The sequence below is a fragment of the Octopus bimaculoides genome, chromosome 10, assembly GCF_046866305.1.
Source record: "Octopus bimaculoides isolate indiv1 chromosome 10, ASM4686630v1, whole genome shotgun sequence".
NCBI classification, from domain to species: Eukaryota; Metazoa; Mollusca; class Cephalopoda; order Octopoda; family Octopodidae; genus Octopus; species Octopus bimaculoides.
In genome coordinates, this window is record NC_142937.1 from 45,560,510 (window position 1) to 45,583,277 (window position 22,768).

The window sequence follows — 22,768 nt, forward strand, 5'->3', positions numbered from 1 at the left end:
GCAGATGTTCATGAATACACAGTTCTTAGCCATAAAACAGGAGTACAAGACTCAGCTCCACATGACAAAGTTTTGTAGGGGCATAGGACATGTCCATCTTGTCAGATGTTAGGAGCAGAGTGAGAGATTATTTTGAGGGAAATTCAACAAAGCTTCTATCTGTTAAGTATTTATTTAAAATTTTAAAAAATTTGGATAAAAATAAGTGACATCATGAAACATACAACCAATCAGAACTTATTCCTTGACCAGTAATCAACAAGTAATGAATGTCACCAGGAAGTCAATCATCCAAAGCACTAAACTTTACCAAAACAAGAATGTTTTGACCAAAACACCCTTGAGAAAAATAGAAAGATGTTATCAAAATTATAACCAATTAAAACTTGATACTTTACCATAAAAACATATACATATACGCTACAAGATTTGGACTTATAGCACTCTGAACTCTAACAAGCACTCTAACGGTAGAGGGAACCTGTGGAAGAGGTAGATCCAGGAAGACATGAGACAAGTTGATGACACACAATCTTCAAATGTTGGGCTTCACGGAGGCAATGACAAGTGATGAAGGCCTTTAGCAATATGCTGTGCTTGAGAAGACCCCTCAAGCCAAGTGAGATTGTAGTCATGGCTAATGCCAGTGTCACATAACTAGCACATAAAAAGCACCCTTCAAATGTTGGGTGATATGCTGCTTTTGAGAAGACCTGTCAAGCCCAGTGAAATTGTAGTCAGAGCTGTTTCATTGGCACCTGTGCCAGTGGTACATAAAAAGCACCATTCAAGTGTTGGGCCTCACAGAGTCAGTGACAGGTGACCGAGACATTTGGTGATATACCATGCTTGTGAAGACCTGTCAAGCCAAGTAAGAGCATAGCTATGGTCAATTCTGGTTGTCACATCAATGGCATAAGTGCTGGTGGCACATAAAAAGCACCCACTACACTCTGGGGGTAGTTGGCATTAGGAAGGGCATCCAGCCGTAGAAACCTTGCCTAATCGGACTGGAACTTGGTGCAGATCCTCGGCTTACCAGTTTTCAGTCAAACCATTCAACCCATGCCAGCATGGAAAGCGGATGTTAAATGATAATCTTCACCAAACATTTACACTTGTATTACTACACACCACCTCTCTTCCTCCCTATCTACTATTATTGTACTACTGCTATTCCCCACTTTCAGTACAGTCGATTATCAGCCACTCTTCTCTACCTTCCCTCAACTCATATCTACCATCGATCATCCCCACCCCTCAACCCTACCCAATCTTTACAGTCATCACCTACACTTCCCAGCATGTCCCACCAACCATGCCACCACTACAAGCAGATCCAAAACAATGATGATATACATCAACATCATCATCATTTTTATGTCCACTTTTCCATGCTTGCTTAGGTTGAACTGAGTTTACTTAAAGTACATTTTCCTACTACAAGATGCCCTTCCAGTTACCAAACCTTACCTGTTTCTAAGCAAGATGCTATTTCCCCATAACCAGAAATGTTTTTGCCAAATATTGGAAATGAATGACATTCATTTACAACACTCAGACAATGTAAAGACAAAAAGACACAAACATACACACACACACCCACACATCCAGTGGGCATCTCTCAGTCTCTGTCTCCCAAATCCACTCACAAGGCTTTGGTTAAAACAAGGTGATAGTAGAAGACACTTGCTTAAGGTGCTGTGCTATGGGACAAACCCAAGACCACATAGTTGAGAAGCAACTGCACCTATGTATGTATGTATATAGTTCAAATTTACAGAAAACAAAAGACGAAGATAGGTGTAAGACAACAAGCAGGTGTATTAGTTGTGGTATGACGTCAGTGTCTGGGGAGGCTGACCGGAAGGGGAAACAGCGCAGAGGGTGCCTCAATCGGCGTTCGTGCCCTTTTCGAACGGGGCTACGGTTGGGACAAGACGTGTTAAGCGACGGTCTAGGTTTGGGAAGGTTTGGGAGAAGCAGCTGCTATACCTGGTGTACCTTGGGTCGGGGCAAGCTTCAAGGATCGGATACCGCAAGACGGACTCGCAGTCGAGGAAAGGAAAACCGAGGTAAGGCGATTACATCTACTCCTACGCACACACCACAAGCTATTTCGGCACCAAGTGCAGAAATTCGCCGCGATGGCAGCCACCAAGATTAGGATCGCCAGCGATGTGATCAGGCCTTTTAATGGCGAAGGAGATGTGATAGCTTGGATACGAAAAATTAGGCTCGTTGCCAAGCTGCAAGGAATAAGCGATGTGGCGAGTCTCATGGCTCTGTACTTGGAAGGGAGCGCCCTGACCCTCTACCTAGAAATGGACGAGGAGGAAAGATTGAGTGCAGAGAACGTCGAACGGAGGCTGAGAGAGGCATATACGGAGAGCGAGTACGTTGCCTTCGTAAAATGAGGAACGATTAGATGGGGGGGAGAACAGGTGGATGAATACGCGGTGGAAGTGCGAAGACTGGCCACGCTGGTTGGGTTTACGGGAGAAGGCCTGGACAGAGCGGCGCGGCTGGCGTTTGTAAATGGATTCCCCGACGACGTAGGGATCCGATTACAGCAGTTGCCTGGCGGGAGGAAGATGGCGCTCAGCGAGCTAGTAGCGCAAGCTCGCGTGTTGACACAGCACGTCGGAAGGAAGCCGATAGCGATGGCGGCGACAGAGGCACGTTCCGACAGACGACAGCCTGAGAGCGGCGTGAGGAAGCCTACCGAGCAACGACAGCGGCCGTTCTCGGGCCGGTGTTTCAAATGTCAGGGGCCGCACATGGCGAGGGAATGCGCTGAATCGGGGCCCGTCTGCTATCGATGCAGGAAGACTGGGCACATCGCCCGTGATTGCGACCAGGGAAACGACCGTGGGGAAGTTGCTGCCTCTCAAACTTTCCCCGCAACCAAGTAGAGGTGCTTGTGGAGGCGCTGCCCGTGGTCGGAGTCGAGGTCGAGGGGAAGAAGTTCAAGGCCCTCGTGGACACGGGTTGAACGACTACCCCCGTGACGCCAAGGGTGGCGAAGAAATGGGATGGGACGAGCAGCGTCCGAGCTGTCGACGGTAGAGAGATCCGTTGCAGGGGCAGCTCCAGTCTGGAGATAGCGTTACCGAGTGCGGCGCTGAGGCTACGGGTGATCGTGATCGACTATGTGATAGACGGGGTTTATGTCGTGTTGGGGATGGACGCCATCAACCGTCTTGGTGGCGTTAGGATTGCAGGAGATGAGGTCACGTTCGGAAGCGTGGGGGCATCGTGCACCGTGAGTCGGGACCGCCAGGGAGAGCAGAGCCCCGTCGAGGACAGCGCCGCTTACACCATCGAAGACAAAGATTTTCAGGAGGCGTTTGATGGTCGGAGGTGGACGATAGAGTGGCGATGGAAGGACGAGCCCCCACTACTAAAGAACAGGGTGAGCTGCTACCAGCATACGTTGAAAGGTCACGCTGGCGTCGAGTTCGACAAGGAGGTAGAGAGATGGATCAAGGAAGGAGTCATTGTCCCGTGGAAAGAAGAGGTGGTGAGTGGAGTGCTGCCTCTGATGGCGGTGGTGCAGCCGACGAAAGGAAAAGTCAGAACGGTGCTGGACTTTAGGGAACTGAACGACCATATATCGTGCCACACGGGAGGCGAGGCAACAGACGTTTGCGGTGAGACGTTACGTGTGTGGAGACAGTCGACCAAGGCAGCGACGATCGTCGACTTGAAGTTGGCATATTTGCAGCTCCGTGTGAGTGACAAGTTGTGGCGATACCAGCTGGTGCGGTACAAGGGCCGGACGTACTGTTTAACCAGGCTGGGTTTCGGGCTGAATTCCGCTCCGAAAATTATGGCGATGGTGCTCAAGTCCGTCCTAGGGAAAGAGGAGAGAATAAGGAAGGCCACCAGTTCCTACATCGACGACATTTTGGTTGACGAGACTGTAGTGCCAGCCACCGAGGTAGTGAGACACCTGGAGAGGTTCGGGCTGATTGCGAAGCCGCCTGAGTCGATGGTGGGGGGAGCTGCGCTGGGGCTGAAGCTACAAAAAGACAGATCGGGTGAGCTGGTATTCCGGAGAGGAAACGAGATCCCAGAGCTGAGTTCCAGCGTCAGCAGGAGAGAGTTGTTCTCGGTTTGTGGGAAGTTGATCGGACACTATCCGATCGCTCGTTGGTTGCACATTGCATGTAGTTACATTAAGAGACGAGCAGAGGGGGAGAGTTGGAGTGACAAGGTAGGAGAGGCGATGGTGGCGATGATGTGGGAAATTATGGAGAGAACGAGAGCGGAAGACCCGGTCAGAGGAAACTGGTATGTGCCCAAGACGGAGTGCGGGACGGTTTGGTGTGATGCTAGCAGTATAGCGATAGGGGTTGTGTTGGAGATCGAAGGTGCTGAGGTGGAGGATGCGGCCTGGCTACGGAAAGCGGACGACTTCAACCACATCAATGTCGCCGAACTAGATGCGGTGCTGAAAGGGGTGAACCTGGCCCTGAGATGGGGACTGCGCTCGATCGAGATCAGGACGGATTCGGCCACCGTGGTCGGCTGGGTAGGAACAGTAATTACCAGCGAGAAGAGAGTCCGGACGAAAGGTGCCGCGGAGATGTTGGTGAAACGCCGCCTAGGAGTTCTGGGAGAGCTGATCGCAGAGCTTGGACTGAAGCTGACTGTGGTTTTCGTGTCTTCGGAAAGAAACAGGGTGGACGCACTGACCAGGGTGAAAAAGGCGTGGCTGGAGGAACCGGAGGAAGCAAGGAAAGGGATAGCAGCAGCATGTCGGCTGGGTGACTCCGAACTGAAGGAGCTACATGCTATGCACCACTTGGGGGTGGATAGGACCCTGTATCTGGCGAAAATGGTTGATGCTGACGTCACTAGGAGAAACGTTAAGAAAGTGGTCGCGAAATGTGACAGATGCCAGTCCATTGACCCCGCCCAGGGTGGCCATGAGCAGGGGAACCTCTCAGTAGAGTGCAACTGGAGGAGACTGGCTGTGGATGTGACGCACTACCGTCAGGAAATGTATCTCAGCATGGTCGACTGCGGGCCAGGCCGGCTGGCCATTTGGAGGGAGCTGAGGACAGGCATTGCCGATGAGATTGGCCGCATTCTGAACGGGATATTCTTGGAGAGGGGTCCTGTGGAAGAACTGCTAATGGACAACGGGGCGGCGTTTCATTCGGAAGCGTTGGGAGAGATGCTTGACCGGTGGAGGGTGCGACGATTGTTTAGAGCGGCGTATAGACCGAGTGGCAACGGAATCGTTGAGAGGCACCATCGGACGATCAAGGCCATGGCTGAAAGGGGGCACATTTCGCCCCTGGAAGCGGTCTACTGGTACAATATGTCTCCCCGATCTGGACAAGCGGAAGAGTCTGTGCCGCACAGAGCGGTGTTCAAATATGAATGGAGGCATCCCTGTAAGACACCGGAGTTCTGCGAGGAAGAGAAGGGACCCGCCGGCGTGAAAGTAGGGGAGGAAATTTGGGTCAAGCCGCCGAAGGCACGCTGCACATCACAATGGGGCAGGGGAACAGTGACAGTGGTCAATTCCAGAAACAATGTCTCTGTGGATGGAATGCCGCGTCACGTGCTGGACCTGCGCAGGATAGCCACTTCGTCGGATGAAGATTGCGATGGAAACGAGCCACCTAGCTTGAGAAGATCTCGACGTGTAGGGCGCCCGCCCGGTTGGATGGCGGACTTCGAATTGGAGTACGGGTGAACGTGATCTTTAAGATCAGGGTGGCGTGTGGTATGACGTCAGTGTCTGGGGAGGCTGACCGGAAGGGCGAGTCGACCGGAAGGGGAAACAGCGCAGAGGGAGCCTCGATTGGCGTTCGTGCCCTTTTCGAACGGGGCTGCGGTCGGGACAAGACGTGTTAAGCGACGGTCTAGGTTTGGGAAGGTTTGGGAGAAGCAGCTGCTATACCCGGTGTACCTTGGGTAGGGGCAAGCTTCAAGGATCGGATACCGCAAGACGGACTCGCAGTCGAGGAAAGGAAAACCGAGGTAAGGCGATTACATCTACTCGTACGCACACACCACATTAGTTTAATGCTCGGGAACAATGGAAAAGTTTTTTATGTTTCATGCTTACACTCTTCGAAACGATTAAGAGGAAAAAAAGGAGAGAAAAGAAAATGAAAAAAAAAAGAGAGAAAAAATGTGTAGGGATTAACGGTTTAACATGATGGAACATATATATATATATATATACTTTATTAAAAGCAGCAGTATCATAAAAACTGTTACTCAGAGTTTCATGTTCTCGTTCATCGGGCAGTTTTCTAACAAAACTATCCAACGAATGGGAACATGAAACTCTGAGTAACAGTTTTTCTGATATTTCTGCTGCTTTTTAATAAAGCATATTACTCTACCTCTAGTATTTGAGTACTCTTTTTCCCACCTTGTTTCACATTTATGTGCTTATTCCAGTATATATATATAAATATATATGAACCACAGTGAAAGCAACAAGTGTAGAAGAGCAGTAACGTTGAATAGATATGGATACATATTACAGAGATTCTTTCGTTCTGTAACATAGATTCTCTAGTGTTGGTTGCACAATAAAATGTATCCAGTTTGAGGTGTAAAATGGTTAATGATAAGAATGCCAAAAGAGCAAGACACAAAAAATTTTTTTTCTTTGATGCCTGTACCAAATGATGATGATGATGACGACAATAGTGATGTTGATGACAATGGTGTTGGTGATGATGACGATGATGATGGTGATGATGATGGTGATGATAATGGTGATATACACACAACTCCTTTAGTAAGTTGTTGACTCTTTACAAAACACCAAAACAAGGAATACAATATTTTTGTTTTATTTAAGACAAAATAGATTAAAAAATTTTTTTTTCTTTATATGACTGTAATGATAAATTACAGTTTTAATGATGGAAACAAATTGGCCAGGAACTCAGTAATTAAAATATTCAAGCCAATTAAGAAATGTGGAAGAAATCAATAACAATTTCACAGCCAATATACAAAAATAAAAACAAAAGATAAACAAAATTAATAAACAACATATAAATTAGATGTTTTGCTTATGTATGTGTGTGAATTTGTTTTGTACATTTTTTTCCCTAATTGTTTCATATTACGATTAAGTTATAAAAATATTACAAATAAAACATTAGCATTTCTAATCAGAGTTATCCATTGATGAATGATCAGCCCTATTTATTTCTGAGGAGGATATGTCTGTATTTTAGAAAAGATGCACAGTAACAGCTTCATGTTGCCTTCTCCAGGCCCATGAGAGGACTGGAGCTCAGCACTAGTGTACAGTACTGAAAACTACCTCCCTGTGCAGCTTAATTACAGTTAGGTAGACTAAGTGCAGTGTTTGTTACTCATAAGATACAATCTCTCCTTACTGACTGAATACAATGTCACAAGTGAAACTCTTGCTACTTCTTTCTATAGTGCTGACCTAGTAATAGTTTTCAAGCTACAACCAAGGGCTTTGTTTGCAAATCTAACAACAGACATAACAGAATATTTTTCCAATGAGTATAACCACTAATTTCATTTCAATTTATGCCTTCTAATTTAGCAGCTAATCAAAAAAAAATATATATATAAAAGCATAACAATTTTAAAATATTCATCCTGGGTTTATAATGATACAATGGAAGAAAAAAAAATGACAATAGATTTTTAAAAAAGTACACAAGACCATGTAAAAAAAAGTGTTGAGATCTGAAGATTGTTACTATAAGGCAGGATTCTGGCAGAAATTCACAATTCAAGGTGATGAAACACTTGTCTAAATTGTATCTAAGTTACGTGAAATTATTTCTTAAATTCATCATTAGTATCAAAATGAATAATGAGTAATTTTAATGAGGAGTGATTTTTTTTTCAATAATATCTAATAATATTTAGACCATAAAATGTCAAAAACATCATCATTATGTTAGAATTATACAGTTATAGCATATTGAATAAAAAACAAAATACATCATCAAATTTACTGATCTATTAAAAACTATTACACTATGCATTTCTTGTGTACTAAACTATATAGTGTTATCAGTCATGTGGGTATACTAAAACTACACAACAATTTCAAGTGCTAATGTATATTATTATTTAACCTTAAACCAGCCCTGATTGAGCAGACCTATGATCAAATGATCAAGGGTATTCCAGCAGTGATCATCATTTTTTTTCTCCAGATAAATGGGTGTTTAAGATTATGTTATGCTTTTCTTTTTTAAGACAGTAGGGTTGGTTTAATTGCTCTGACCATCTTGTCCTTTTGTATAGCTAGGACCACACTGTCCAATGTGTCCTATCACTTTTAAGACAGCAGAGTATGATTAGAGGGATATATGATGGCTATTTCTAACAGATTAAGTGATCATGTAGAGGCTCCCCTTACATAGCTTGTACTTATTATATAATATCATTAACTCAAAGGCTGTTGATGTAACTGAGGAGTCCCTAGTCAGCTCTGCTCAAACAGACTCTATGCCCATGGGTCACCACTCAATAATAAACTAGGGAGCAGAACCTACAATTGGCCAGTTGAACAGGAGCAGGTTCGTGTGCAATATTCAAGTGTCATAAGAATTCATTACCATGTGGTCAGTAACCTAACATGTTAACTTCACAACCGGAATAATTAAAATATGCCATAGATATGAATAAAACTTAAATACATATAAATTAGATACAGCAATAATTATCATTATTGTTATTGAGAATGGTGTTTGAGTGATTACCAATTCAAAGATGGCAGTTTCAAGCATTCCATTGAGATTTAAAGATTCAGTTAATATAGAAGAGAATAATATAGAGTCCCAAATTCACACTTCTTAATTGAGTGGTTAGCAAAAATCCACTAATACTTGCAAATGTATGAATTTACAGAATCATTCAACCCACACTAACTTGAAAACAATGGAGGAAAACAGAGAAGTTTATCAATCCACACTTATGGCTAACAGTTGCTATAGTTTTATTACAGAATTTATTTCTGATTAGCACCAATCTCCAAACTGAGCTAACATGATACAATCTGAAAAAGTGTATGGATGCATATCATATGATGAAGCAGACACTGATGTTTCAGGATATCAATTCAGACCATTGCTAACCTATCAATCCTAGTAACTATCCTTTGCGACATGACACAAAATCCTGGTTCACATTAGAGCATTCGATCATCAGCAAAATAAAATGGGTTGGTCTTACATCAAACATTAATATCTTGATAATTTTTTGATCATCCTGAGACAATATTTCCTTTCTAATCCCAATATATTTTCACCACCAAAGTTACTTTTCAAATCTCATTCTTTTTAGATTATATTTTGAATTCTGTGTTGTGATGTGACAAGCATTAACCACTAATTCAGAAAAATTTTGTCCATTATAGTTAATGTTCTCATTCATGAATCAAACATCATTACAGATTAAAATTATGACATACACATAATATATACCATTATATATTATATATATATACATTGCACAATACATACATTATACAGTATATATATATTATATATATATATATATATATATATATATATATATATATTATACAGTATATATATAACACAGTATATGTATATTATATATATAAATTATAATACAGTATATACATATATTATACAGTGTATATATGCATATACCTATATATATATATTATAGAGTATACGTGTGTATATTCTTTTATTTGTTTCAGTCATTTGACTGTGGCCATGCTGGAGCACCTCCTTTAGTCGAACAAATCGACCTCAGGACTTACTCTTTGAAAGCCTAGTACTTATTCTATTGGTCTCTTTTGCTGAACCGCTATGGGGATGTAAACACACCCACATTGGTTGTCAAGTGAGACAAACAGACACACACACATATATATATACAACAGGCTTCTTTCAGTTTTCCTCTATCAAATCCACTCACAAGGGTTTGGTCAGCCTAAGGCTATAGTAGAAGACACTTACCCAAGGTGCCACGCAGTGGGACTGAACCCAGAACCATGTGATTGAGAAGCAAGCTTCTTACCACACAGCCACACCTGCGCCTATGCCATGCCTGCGTATATATATATATATATATATATATATATATATGGTTCTTTAGATTTACATGTCTCTCATAACTGATTGATAAGAAGAGAGCAGATGGTAAGATTGTCATTTGGATAAATAATACCAATCATGTAACAGTAAAAGAAAAATTGCATGATTATCTTCCTTAGATAGATGTGTTTTGCACACTGGAGCGCACGCACACACACACACACACATACGCTGTTTTCTTGTCATGCTTTAAAATTTAACAAGTATAGGAACCAAACCGAAATATTTGGGATGGTGAAAAGGAAATGATAATAATAAATATATAAATAAGAATAATTTAATGGTAAATTTAGAAATTGGAGAAATCAATCAATGTAACTAATTGAAATTGTTTTATATTTTTTTTCTCCTCCACTTTCATTTGTTTTAATTGGTTGTCAAAACAATTATCAAACTTTCACACAATTAATGGAACCTATAACACTGTTACAGTATGTGTAGCAAAGAAGCTACAGAAATAGTTTCTGATTTTAGAATGTGTGTGTGAGATGGGTGCTACCGTACATATATGGATGTAACTGGATCTTCATGTGTACAGGTTTCAAGAATATCACGGAACTTATCCAGTATTGCAACAACTTGAGAGCGGCGCAAGTCTTCATAATACATGATTTCTTCAAGATGATGTTTTCCATTAAAGTAACAGCAGAGTCTGGAATGATAATGATGATAAACATGATAATGATGATAAACATGATAAGGATGATAATGATGATAAACATGATAATGATGATAAACATGATAATGATGATAAACATGATAATGATGATAAAGATGATAAACATGATAACGATGATAAACATGATAACGAGAAGAAAAAAGAAATAGCCTGAATGTGGAGTTTGAAATCAGAAACAATCCCTGTAGAAATAGGTGCTTTAGGTATCTTTTATCTTTTATATCCTTTACTTGTTTGTCATTAGATTATGGCCATGCTGGGGCACTGCCTTGAGGAATTTCTAGTAAAATGAACTGACCCCAAGACCTTTTTTTTTTAAGCCTGGTACTTACTCTACAGTCTATTTTGCCAACCCGCTAAGTTAGGAAGCAAACTTCTTGCCAAACAGCCACATCTGAGCATACATAGTAGAATAATATGCAGACAAATACATAATCAAAACCTCAGGACTTATAAATATATACATACCATACCAAAAATAGCACTGCTACACACTGTACACAGAGCACTTTAATTATTATTATTATTAAGAAGGAGAGCTGGCAGAATTGTTGGCATGCTGGATAAAATGTTTAGCAGTCTCCACTGAGGTTGATTGTGCCTTTCATCCTTTCAGGGATAAGTTAAGTAAAACACTTCATTTACTTTTACATGTACAAATTTCCTTTTTGGTGTCACTTCTACTTTCCGTTGAGAAAACTTAAGAATTTTTTATGTTCGAGCTTCCTAATTTTGCTCTGCAATGTGAGCTCGTATTCTACTTTTTGGCAACTGTAACATTTTCGCGTTTTGAAATATAGGACTCCACATCTGTAGCATGGGTTTGGTCTTAACTTTTTTTTTGTTTATACCTTCCTGGTCGATATGCTTGTACTTGTGAGAACTCCTTCTCTTCAATTTTCTTTACGTCCTGACATAAATTTATCATTCTTTGACACTCCTCTGCAACTGTCTTCAGGGTTAAACTTTGGCCTGCTTGTTGAAGTTTTTTGAGAATTCTTGCATGTATCTCCACATCTTTGTTTGCTATAAGCCCTTGTACAAAAACGAGGCACTTAAACATACCAGGAGTTAGTTCCTTAGGTTTAAACCTGTTGTACATTCGGTTTACAGTCCTGGCATATGTAACAAAGTCTTCATCCTCTTTTTTAACTAGATTCCAACACTCCTATCGAGTACTAAATAGGGAACTCTTATCACTGAATATTTTTGATAGTAGTTTGACTATCCTGGAAACAAATTTCACAAGTTTTTGGGGGTAGTATGAAATTACAATATTTTTCATGTTCAGCCGGCACTAATTTATTTAATAATAGTTTTACTTTTTCATTATCTGTCCACAACTTGCAATCTTCCCTAAAGATTTATTCACACCTTCTAAAGTGCACTGCAAATGTTATACCCTCCTCTGGGTCATAACTGAATTCTGTTATAGAGTTCTATATGTCATCTGGTGAAAATGAACTTATAGTGTTTCCAGACTTCTTAAGACATAGCTCCATTAACTTTTGTTGTTTTTCTTGTTGCTGAAGTAATTGTTTCTGCAACTCCCATTGCTGTTCTTGCTGCTGTTTTTGCAACTGTATTATAGAAGCTAATAGGTTTGTTATTAACAACTTTGTATCACAAAAATTTGTTAACCGACTTATGTGAGCTTTGAATCCCTGTCACCAATATTGTTGTATCACGAATTGTTATGACTATTTTTTTTGCACTATAACCATGTAGTAACAATAAATCATATAACAAAGCAGGGTAACAACAACATAATCCAACAAACTCTCCGCAAACTATACACGAACCAACAAACGATATTCCAACAAACTACTAAACAACATGACTTCCTGCAATTAACACCTACTCTCTCTCTGGTCTCTCACTCATACCACTACTATTTATAGTTGTTCAGTCAAGTCTATTCTCACAGGGGGTGTTGTGACTCTCGCCACAACAGGAACAATGCTAGCAATTTCAAGGAGGAAGAGGAGATTGGTCAATACCATCAACCCTATTATTTGACTGGTGCTTTATTTGCTTTATTTTATTTACCCTAAAGGGGTGAAAGGCAAAGTACATGGAACGCTGGAATGAATCTCATGAGGCAATCCTTTCTGACACTGTAAGAACTCTGCCCATCCAGCACCTTTGATAATGGTTTCAAATTGTGGTGCAAGGCCAGCAATTTCAGGAAAGGGTTTAGTTAATTATATCGACTCTAGTGTTCAACTGGTACTTATTTTACCAAGCCTGAAAGGATGGAAGGTGAAGTTGACATTAGCAGAGTTTGAGCCAGAGGAAATGCTACATCATAAGGGCTTCTGATTTAAACACAAGACCAGCAATTTTGAGAAGGGATTTATTTGGTACCACTGACCCTAGTACTTGACTGGTATTTTGATTTATTGCCTCTGGAAGGATAAAAGGTAAAGCAGATTTCAGTGGGATTTGAACAAGATGATAAACAGCCAGAAGATATCGCACAAGACATTTTCATATTTTTTTGCTATGATGTGGTTTGTGAGGCTTTGAAACTTTTACAGTATACATATGTAATCATCATCATTTTACATGCTGGCATGGGTTGGACAGCTTGACTGGAGCTGGTAAGGCAAGGGGCCACACCAGGCTCCATTGTCTGGATGCCCTTCCTAACACCAACCACTCCACAGAGTGTACTGAGTGTTTTCTATGTGGCACCAGCACTGGTATCAATTCTGCTGTGACAGACAGGTCTTCTTGAGTACAGCAATGTACCATATATCTCAGTCTTTAGTCATCTCCTATGTCAGGCTCAGTGTCTTGAGACTGGCCTTCAATACTTTGTCCCATGTCTTCCCAGGTCTCCTTCTTCCACAAGTTCCATTCACTTTATATACATATACACATATCTATCATTATCACCATCATTGTGTCAATGTCCACTTTTCCATGCTTGGATTGATCAAACGAAATTCATCGAGGTATATTTTCTAATAGTAGATGCCCTTCCCATTGCTCACCAACACCTATTTCTAAGCAAGATAATATTTCTCTTTATCCTCTTCAAACATGAGCAGCACAAATGGGTGAATGCATTTTCATGGAAATTTGCAAATGAATGATACACCTTGTATGATGGCAATATCTGTAAATAATTAGCATGAGCACAATATGTAAATACAAGGGTGTAGCAATGCACACACATATACATTGACAATGTGTGTGTAAATCTCGCTTTATTTTTATTCCTAATGGCTTTAAACCAGTCAACGACTTCTATACTATTAGACCATTGTACTAACCTAGTAGCATTTCTGACTTTAGCATTGATTTTTCCTAAAATTTCTTTACTAATAATACCAATTTCTGATTTTGCTGGGTCAATAAGTCTACATTCAGGATTAGATAGGAAGTTCTTTTTATGGTCTTTAATAGTTATAAAGGCCTTTTTTTGCCGGGGAGGACCTCTATTTTTTCTATCTAATTTAAGCCTAGCGGCGAAGATGCTTGCTTCTTTATTAATGTCGTTATAAACTTGTGGTCTAGCTTTAATATAATTATTAATAATGTTGTTATGTAGAAGTTGTATGTACTGTTTTCTACAAGATTAAGTTCTCGGTTTTATCAGAAAAAAGTGCTGTTTTTTTGGAACTTTTTATGTATTTGATGTCATTTTTCAGTTTCTGTTGGAAAGTGTTAAAAGACTTAGGAAATTTTATTGTTTATAAGCTTCAGTAGGTCCATTTCGAAGTCTTCTAAGGCCTTGATTTTCAGAGGGAATTTCTTTGATTTAATTCCATAAAATATGTTCTCTGTAGTAGCCGCTTCCATGTAAAGGCTTTCCATATCATACGCTTAAAAATGTCTGTAATTTTCTCCAAAAGTTTCTTAGAGTATATATATCTGCGTATATATGTGTATGTGCATATAGAGATGTGTATATGAACATAATGATGTGTGCGTTTTTGTGTATGTGTTTTTATTTGTATATACGTTTTCCGTGGATGTATATGCATTTGCATATAGAGATGTATATATGAGCGTAGTGATGCGTGCATGGGTATATATGCGTGTGTATGTGTGTGTATGCGTAGACACATATATGTGCGTTTTGTATGTATATATACACGTGTGTGAGTATATACATACATATATATATAGAAATATATACATACATGTGTGTGTGTGTGTACATGTATGTGTGTGTGTATATGTGTGCATATGCGGATTCTATGAATGAAGTATTACTTTCATCATGCCTATTGGAGTAATTTCCCTTTATTCAATGGATTTTTTTCATAGCGTTTTATCTTAATAACTGATGAGATGCCGGAGCAGACTTCAGCTTCGGTATCCGAAACTCTGAGTTTTATTATGATAACCAACTAATTCTCACATATTATATTTATAGATAAATTCCTCAATTTTATATAATATCGAGGTCTCATTCATTCTTTTGTTGTCATACTATTATTATTATTTATAATTATTATTAATATATATATATATATATATATATATATATATATATATATATATATATATATAAAGTACAGTCTTACTTGCAAAATGGACGTGTGCGTTCAATGATGTAATAATACAAAAAATATATATGCATGTATACACACATATATGTATATACTTTCATCTACATGTGTATATAGAAGCATATCAGGGTCCTGTACCCTGATATGCATCTATATACACATGTAGATGGAAGTATATACATATATGTGTGTATACATGCATATATATTTTTTGTATTATATATATATATATATATATATATATAGGAATCATATAATTATGTTTTTTACTAGAAAATCAATGTTTGATATCACAGGAAAACAAAGTTTTTATCATGTATTTTTGAAACTTTTGTAATTTTTTAGATCAGTTTTTTATTATATCAGGATTTTAAGTCATTATTTTAAATTTTTAGTAAGCTGAAAACATTTTAAACCATCAAGTATTGCACATGTAATTTCATGGGATATAAATTGTGCTGACACTTGATAACATAGATACTATAACATCATTAAGAGAAAAATGTCATGTTATAGTGCTTTAAACTTTTCATTATACAGCAATATCTATAACTTGCACCTGGTTGTGCTATTCTGAGTAAGGTGTACTTTTTGGTGGGGAAAAAAGATAACATTCAGTTCTTGTATATGATATATGACACTAATTTTAGCACTTAGAAATCTTTGAAAGTTTATAATTTTTGGTGGAAGGGTCATTATTCCTTACAAAAATGCTGTGTCTGTTGAAGTTTATATAGTCATTTCTCACTGATGAGCACCACTAAGAAGATTCACTTAGGATGACTCATGGAGGTGAGGTGACAGTGTTGGTTTCGAGCGTTGGGCCTCATGGAGGTAAAGTGGCCAAGCTCCTTTCGAGTGTTGGACCTCACAGAGGCAATGACCAAGACCTTTGGCATTATGTCATGCTTGAGAAGAAGACCTACCAAGCCATGTAAAATCACAGTCATGGCACATACTAGTGTCATGCAAATGGCACCCATGCTGGTGGCATGTAAAAGCACCCATTACACTCTTGGAATGGTTGGTGTTAGGAAGGGCATCCAGCCGTAGAAAACTATGCCAAATCAGACTGGATCCTGGCGCAGCCTTCCAGTGTGCCAGCCAAGTCAAACTGTCCAACCCATGCCAGCATGGGCAATGGATGTTAAATGATGATGATGATGGTATATATATATATATATATATATATATATATATATATATATATATATATATATATATATATATATAGATATATATAATATATACACACACACACACATATATTCAAATATGAATTAGAAGTAATTTGGGAGATATAAACAATATCGAACACATATACATTGTGTATGTGTATTCAATATTGTTTATATACATATACATATATATATATATATATATACTAGCAGAAATACCCGGCTTTGCCCGGGTTAAAGAGAATAATGAAATCTAAAAACGCCGTCTAGACTACGCAACCCTCAACTGTTAGTAGCTACGATACCATATTTCTACATTAATAACTCTCCAATCCATGCCAGCATGGAACATAGACATTAAGTGGAATGCCAGTCTTTCATCTAGGAGGGCCTTGAAATCAATGTTACCAACTGGGGACTATGTGTGTCGCAGTGATAATAAAAAGACCCAAAGGAGGTCTGCAACGAAATAATTTTACTCAACACTTTGCAAGTGAATCAGTGGAGGCAAAGATGCGTCTCATTTACTTGACAATTTATGCACCACATTGCAGAAATCTGTACCGTTGAATTACAAATAATGCTCATCTGTTATGTTCGGGTTAAAATTTCATCAACATCAAAAATATATGAATTTTGATGGGAGTTATGGCCGTTATACATAGAATATTATTTCCAAATTTCATAAAGATTCGTTCAGTACTTTTGACGTAGTTTTGGATAAGAAAACAAATGACTAATGTGTGTGTTTGTGTGCATGTGTTTGTGTGTGATGGGTGTATATATGTATAGATATCTGTATGCATGTATATATATATATATATATATATATATATATATATGTGTGTGTGTGTACATATTACATGTACATCTATATATATATACATCTACACATATGTATACATATACATGTATGCATATAGATCTATATCTATATATATATATTCTATGCATATACGTGTACATATTCTGATTATATGTCTGTGCACACGTTTGAATGTGGTGTGTGCCAGAGGGTTTGCAAATCCAATGGGGGTCTTAAAAGACATGTTAGGATCCACAATGAGCAGAACTTACTTGCAGGTATTGGTAGTGCAAATCAGAGGTGCAATCTGTGTGGGTGTTTTTTCAAAACACTGTCTGGTTTAAAAAGCCACATCAGACGCCATGAAAGGGCTAAGGTGTAGGTGCAGGAGGTGGTCAAACTCTGTTTAAGGAGTAGACAACCACCATATGTATACATATACATCTCTTTCTCTCTCTCTGAAAGTATCTGTCATTACAGTATCGAAATGTGATTGTTTCAGTTAGTGGAATAACGTGTACATATACATCTATATGTATACATATACATCTCTCTCTCTCTTTCTCTCTTTCTCTCTCTCTCTGAAAGTATCTGTCACTACAGTATCGAAATGTGAGTGTTTCAGTTAGTAGAATAGTTTCATTTTTAAAGTGAAAGTATTTGACAGGAGTGTTTTTGTTTCACTTTTGACACGTAATACTTAAATAGTGGAGGAGATATTATGTTGCCGTGGGCTCGAACTCTGCAAGAAGTTAAAAATTGTTTTTGACTAAAACACAACTGGAACCCTAAGTAAGGCATGTGTAAAATTTGAATGAAATTGGTTGCGTAGTTCTCGAGTTTTAGGGATTCACACAGACAGACACACATTCTCATTTTTATATATATATATATATATATATATATATATATATATAATGATATTAGGGACAAAATCCAAAATTACAGGTAAAAACTCAATTATACTAATTTATTGTGCTTTTAATTATTAATTTTTCTATATGTGATAGTGGATTTTCATTGATGAGTCCATGGAACTTGTTTTTTTTTCCCTAAAACTATATACAGGTTTCGTGTGTCACATAGCTAGCTAGAGGCGATGGCTTCTTGGAGCTAATTCACGGCAGCTTTCGTCCTAATTTTGGGACTGCCATGTTGGTTTGGCGATAACTATATATATATATATATATATATATATATATATATATACACATACATATGTGTGTAACTCATCAAAATTCACTCAACTTTTCTGAGGGGAAAAAAATAAAAATATATTATTTGGCATTATTGAAAAGAAAAACTAGATTATATACTTAGAGAAAAGTTTCAGGTCATCAGCATTGCGAGCAGCAGGCAACCGTGTAACAGCATCATATTCTTCTGGGGTGAGAATCTTCAGCAAAGAATCACGAGTACTATCTTCTAAGTGGAGTATATCAAGGGATGGAGATTTCGATAACTGAGATGATGTTGAATGAGGAATACCCAAGTTAACACTTTCATCACTGTTTACTGAAAACATAAAAGATAAATATATATGTATATGTGTGTGTGTGTTGTTTAAATGTACAAAAAACAAAAGACAGAGACAGATGAAGGAACAACAAGCAAGGTATATTAGTTTGAAGGTCAGGAAAAATGGAAAAGTCTTCGATGTTTCAAGCCTACACACTTCAACAGAAAAAAGAAATGGAGAGAGAGAAAAAAACGTTGGGATTAATGGTTCCACACACACAAACTCACATAAATAAATATATTAACACGCCAGCATAGAACATGGACGTTAAATGATGATGATGATACTTATATTTTCTAGGACAGGAAAAATGGGAAAACAAATATTAAACAAATGAACAAATGATATAGGTTGCACAAAGATGAGAGCACTCAGTTCTAAGCTAGTAGAGCATATTTATAAGTTGAGAAACCCAACATCACATAATACTTTCTCTTTTGTTCGGGGTGTTCAACTTACTAAGAGTAGAGAAATGCTGAAGTTGTTAGTTTGAAATATTTATTTTATATAAATGGGGAGTAGTTCTGCCAAGTATGGTATGTTCTAAGCAGGAATATATCTTCTATCTGGAGTTCTTATATTACTAAAATGTCTATGCTTTAAAAGTTTTCCACTCATTATTATGACCTGGTTTAAAATCCATATGTATCTGCATTTTTTGGTTAGAAGTTGTTGTTCTTACTTCATGTTGTTTGGCCTTATATTCTGCTTGATAAACAGAATTCAAAGGTAACCTGAGAAGCTACTGTTGTAAAGCCTTGAATATTTGTTTTTTGTGCTTTACTGTCTACAGAAGATAGCTTTGGGTTATTTTTATTTATTTTTTTTTACCAAAATGTCTTCCACAATCCTACTACACTGTGTATCAATAAATTTATGGATCTTAGTTGATTCTATTAAAATCAAGGTTTTTGTTGGGTATTTTTGAAAAACAAGCATGTGGTGCCCCACTGCAAATGATGCACTTACATTTAAACAATGACAAATATATAAGTACCAAAAATAAAACAGGAGGAAGATACTTTCTTGCCTCAGCAAATTCCAGCACATGCAATCCCTGCCTCTACAAATGCAATTACTCCTAAATATGCATGTTTATTCTTAGCTAAGTACTTCTCTTGCAGTTGCCTGACTATGAAAATAGTGTCAGTAGTACTTCTTCCCTAGACAAAGCCAAACTGCATTTCATGTAGCCTAATTCTGCTCCTAATTAATTGAGCAATAATTCGTTCCATGATTTTCATCACCTGATCTAGGAGTTTGATGTCTCTATAATTACTTTTATCTAATGCATCACCCTTACCCTTGTAGCAGCTAACAATTATGCTGCTATGCCAGTCACTGGACATTACATCTTCCTGAATGACCTGATTAACTATACAGGTGACCAGCCCAAATCCTACCTTACTGTGATTCCAGATGGACCAAGGGCTTTCCCAGTTTTCAAGTTTTTAATTGCCTTATCTACCATACTGCTATCCACTCCCTTTATCTCAGTCATTTTCTACATTCAACAGTCTTGCATAGTAACTTGTTTGTTTGTATGTGTGTGTATAAAACATATACATACATCAGAACACTACCACAACACTATCCAGTTGCACTACAACAAAGTCTGCCTGTCTGCTGCAGCTACCACTGATTTTATTCAAACAAAATGCAAGGTGATTGTGACTTTGAACCAGAGTCAACAAATCTTTTCTTTTATCAGTTAATTTGCAGCTGCTTTTAAGATTTATAAACACAAACTTCAAGCCAGACATCCAGAGAGGTGGGGAGAGAGCAGCTCATGGAGAGAGCAGCTCATGGAGAGAGTGCAACTGGTGGAAAGAGAATAAGACAGTGATGGCTATTACATCACATTCTATAAGATTAACTACTGCATGTAAAAGTTAGCTGTGTAGTCTACATCTGAGCAAAGACATGGTATATGAGGTGTATTCCAGAAGGTTTAAGACTTGTTTAGGAGAGGCAGTTATAACTGGCCTAGATTATTGTAATTTTAGTATATCATTACAATACATCTAATAAGCTGACCTAACAATTTTGGCTATTCCAGACTGAAGGAGATGGCTGTAACAACACTTTGAACACACCCTACTAAACACTGCTTGTGACAGCCAACCAGTTTGCAGAAAGCAGCCAGGACATTTAGAAGCTTGATATGCAATAAAGCGTTATGCTAAACTGGGCAAAAATACTGTGGAAACTTATGAAATGCTCCATACTGCTAATGGATGAACTTTATTGTGGGCACAAGGTTCAAGGATGGTAGGGAAGAGTTGAGATATGATGATGTGTAGAAGGGAGAGGAACATCAGAACAGCAGAGCTTGTTAAGAAAATGAACAATTTTCAAGATGAAAACTCATGTCTTTATAAAGACAATAAACATACAGATTGGAGTTGATGTGGCAACTGTACACAGAATTGCTCATGAAAACCTGTACATGTTCAAAATTTGTGCAAAGTCTGTTCCCAGGGTACTGAGTGATGTTTATGAAACAGCTGATTGCTACAAGTGCATTTCAGTCAGAGGATCCTACTTTGAAGGAGATTTGAGGTTTGTACTTCCTTGAAATTAATAAATGTCTCTCCTGAAAAAGTCTGGAAACTTCTGGAATGCACTCTGTATCCGGTACAATAAGTTTGTGGATCAAGCCTCATTATTCATTTACTGTCTACATGCCATAGGTTTGTTCATCAAAGTTGATCTTGGCTCTACAACAGCAACACACATGCATGATCAAAATTCTAGACATTTAGGCAATGAGCAAATGAAGAAACCATTATATGGTCATTTCTGTGAAAATATGTAGGTCCATGGGGAAATATCTTGCTTTCAAAAAGGTGATGGTTGCCAACAGGAAAGACATCTAACCACAGAAAATCTGCCTTAATAAACTCTGCCTGACCAATGCAAGCATGAAAAAGTGAATGTTAGCATTCAACACTAAGTGTGTATGTGAATGCACAAGTACAATCATTTCTATATTTAAGAGGTGAGGAATTATGTACATTATATACAATTGACGGATATTTGTCCTCATCTTGTTTGTTGTTAACACAACGTTTCGGCTGATATACCCTCCAGCCTTCGTCAGGTATCTTGGGGGAAATTTCGAACCTGGGTTCTCATTCCTAAGATATTTTTCGATGTTGTTGTTATTATTATCATAATCATTATTATTATTATTATTCAGTTCACTGCCTGGAATCGAACTCGAAATCTTGGGGTTAGTAGCTCACGCTCTTAACCACAACGCCACGGGCATATAGCATAGTGGTTAAGAGCATGGGCTACTAACCCCAAGATCCCGAGTTCGATTCCAAACAGTGACCTGAATAATAATAATAATAACAACATCAAAAATACCTTAGGAATGAGAACCCAGGTTCGAAATTTCCCCAAGGCACCTGATAAAGTCTGGAGGGTATATCAGCCGAAATGTTGTGTTAACAACAAACAAGATGAGGACAAATATCCGTCAATTGTAAATAATGTAAGTACAATCATATTTGTGAATGCATAAATGTACACACAGTCATGTGTGTGACCACATACATACACACAGATTTACATGTGTGTAATGAAAGCTTAGCATAATGCTTTGTAAAAGTATTTGTTGTCAGATTCATGAATTTATTGTACTCTTCAGTTGAAAATGAAGTTAATATAAATAATCTGCTTTCATCATTATCATCATCATCATTTAACATTCGTTCTCCATGCTGGCATGGGTTGGACAGTTTGGCCAGAGCTGACAAGCTGGGGAGCTGCACCAGACTCCAGTCTGATTTGACATGGTTTCTATGGCTGGATGCCCTTCCTAACACTAACCACTTTACAGAGTGTGCTGGGTGCTTTTACATGGTACCACAAGGACACTTTTACGTGGTACTGCACAGGTGCTTTTACGTGGCACCACCATGAGTGCTTTATACCACCCTAT

General features: G+C 38.5%; 2 protein-coding genes across 2 annotated transcripts in view; one reads left to right on the top strand and one right to left on the bottom strand.

Annotated features, from left to right (window-relative positions):
* Positions 1–3,730: 3,730 nt before the first annotated feature.
* On the top strand, positions 3,731–5,804 carry LOC149133691 (uncharacterized). The gene has a single exon (XM_089358272.1). It carries the CDS (start codon positions 3,833–3,835, stop codon positions 5,711–5,713), a length of 1,881 nt encoding a protein of 626 aa, XP_089214398.1. The 5' UTR covers positions 3,731–3,832; the 3' UTR covers positions 5,714–5,804.
* A 1,010-nt stretch (positions 5,805–6,814) lies between these two features.
* The window catches only part of LOC106867850 (GATOR1 complex protein NPRL3), a 43,624-nt gene continuing 27,670 nt past the window's right edge, over positions 6,815–22,768 (bottom strand). The window contains exons 13-14 of the mRNA XM_014912889.3: positions 18,614–18,812; positions 6,815–10,761 (exon numbers count right to left, since the gene is read on the bottom strand). Coding sequence (XP_014768375.1) covers positions 10,605–10,761; positions 18,614–18,812 — 356 coding nt within the window. The 3' untranslated portion in view covers positions 6,815–10,604. The remainder of the gene's footprint in view (positions 10,762–18,613; positions 18,813–22,768) is intronic.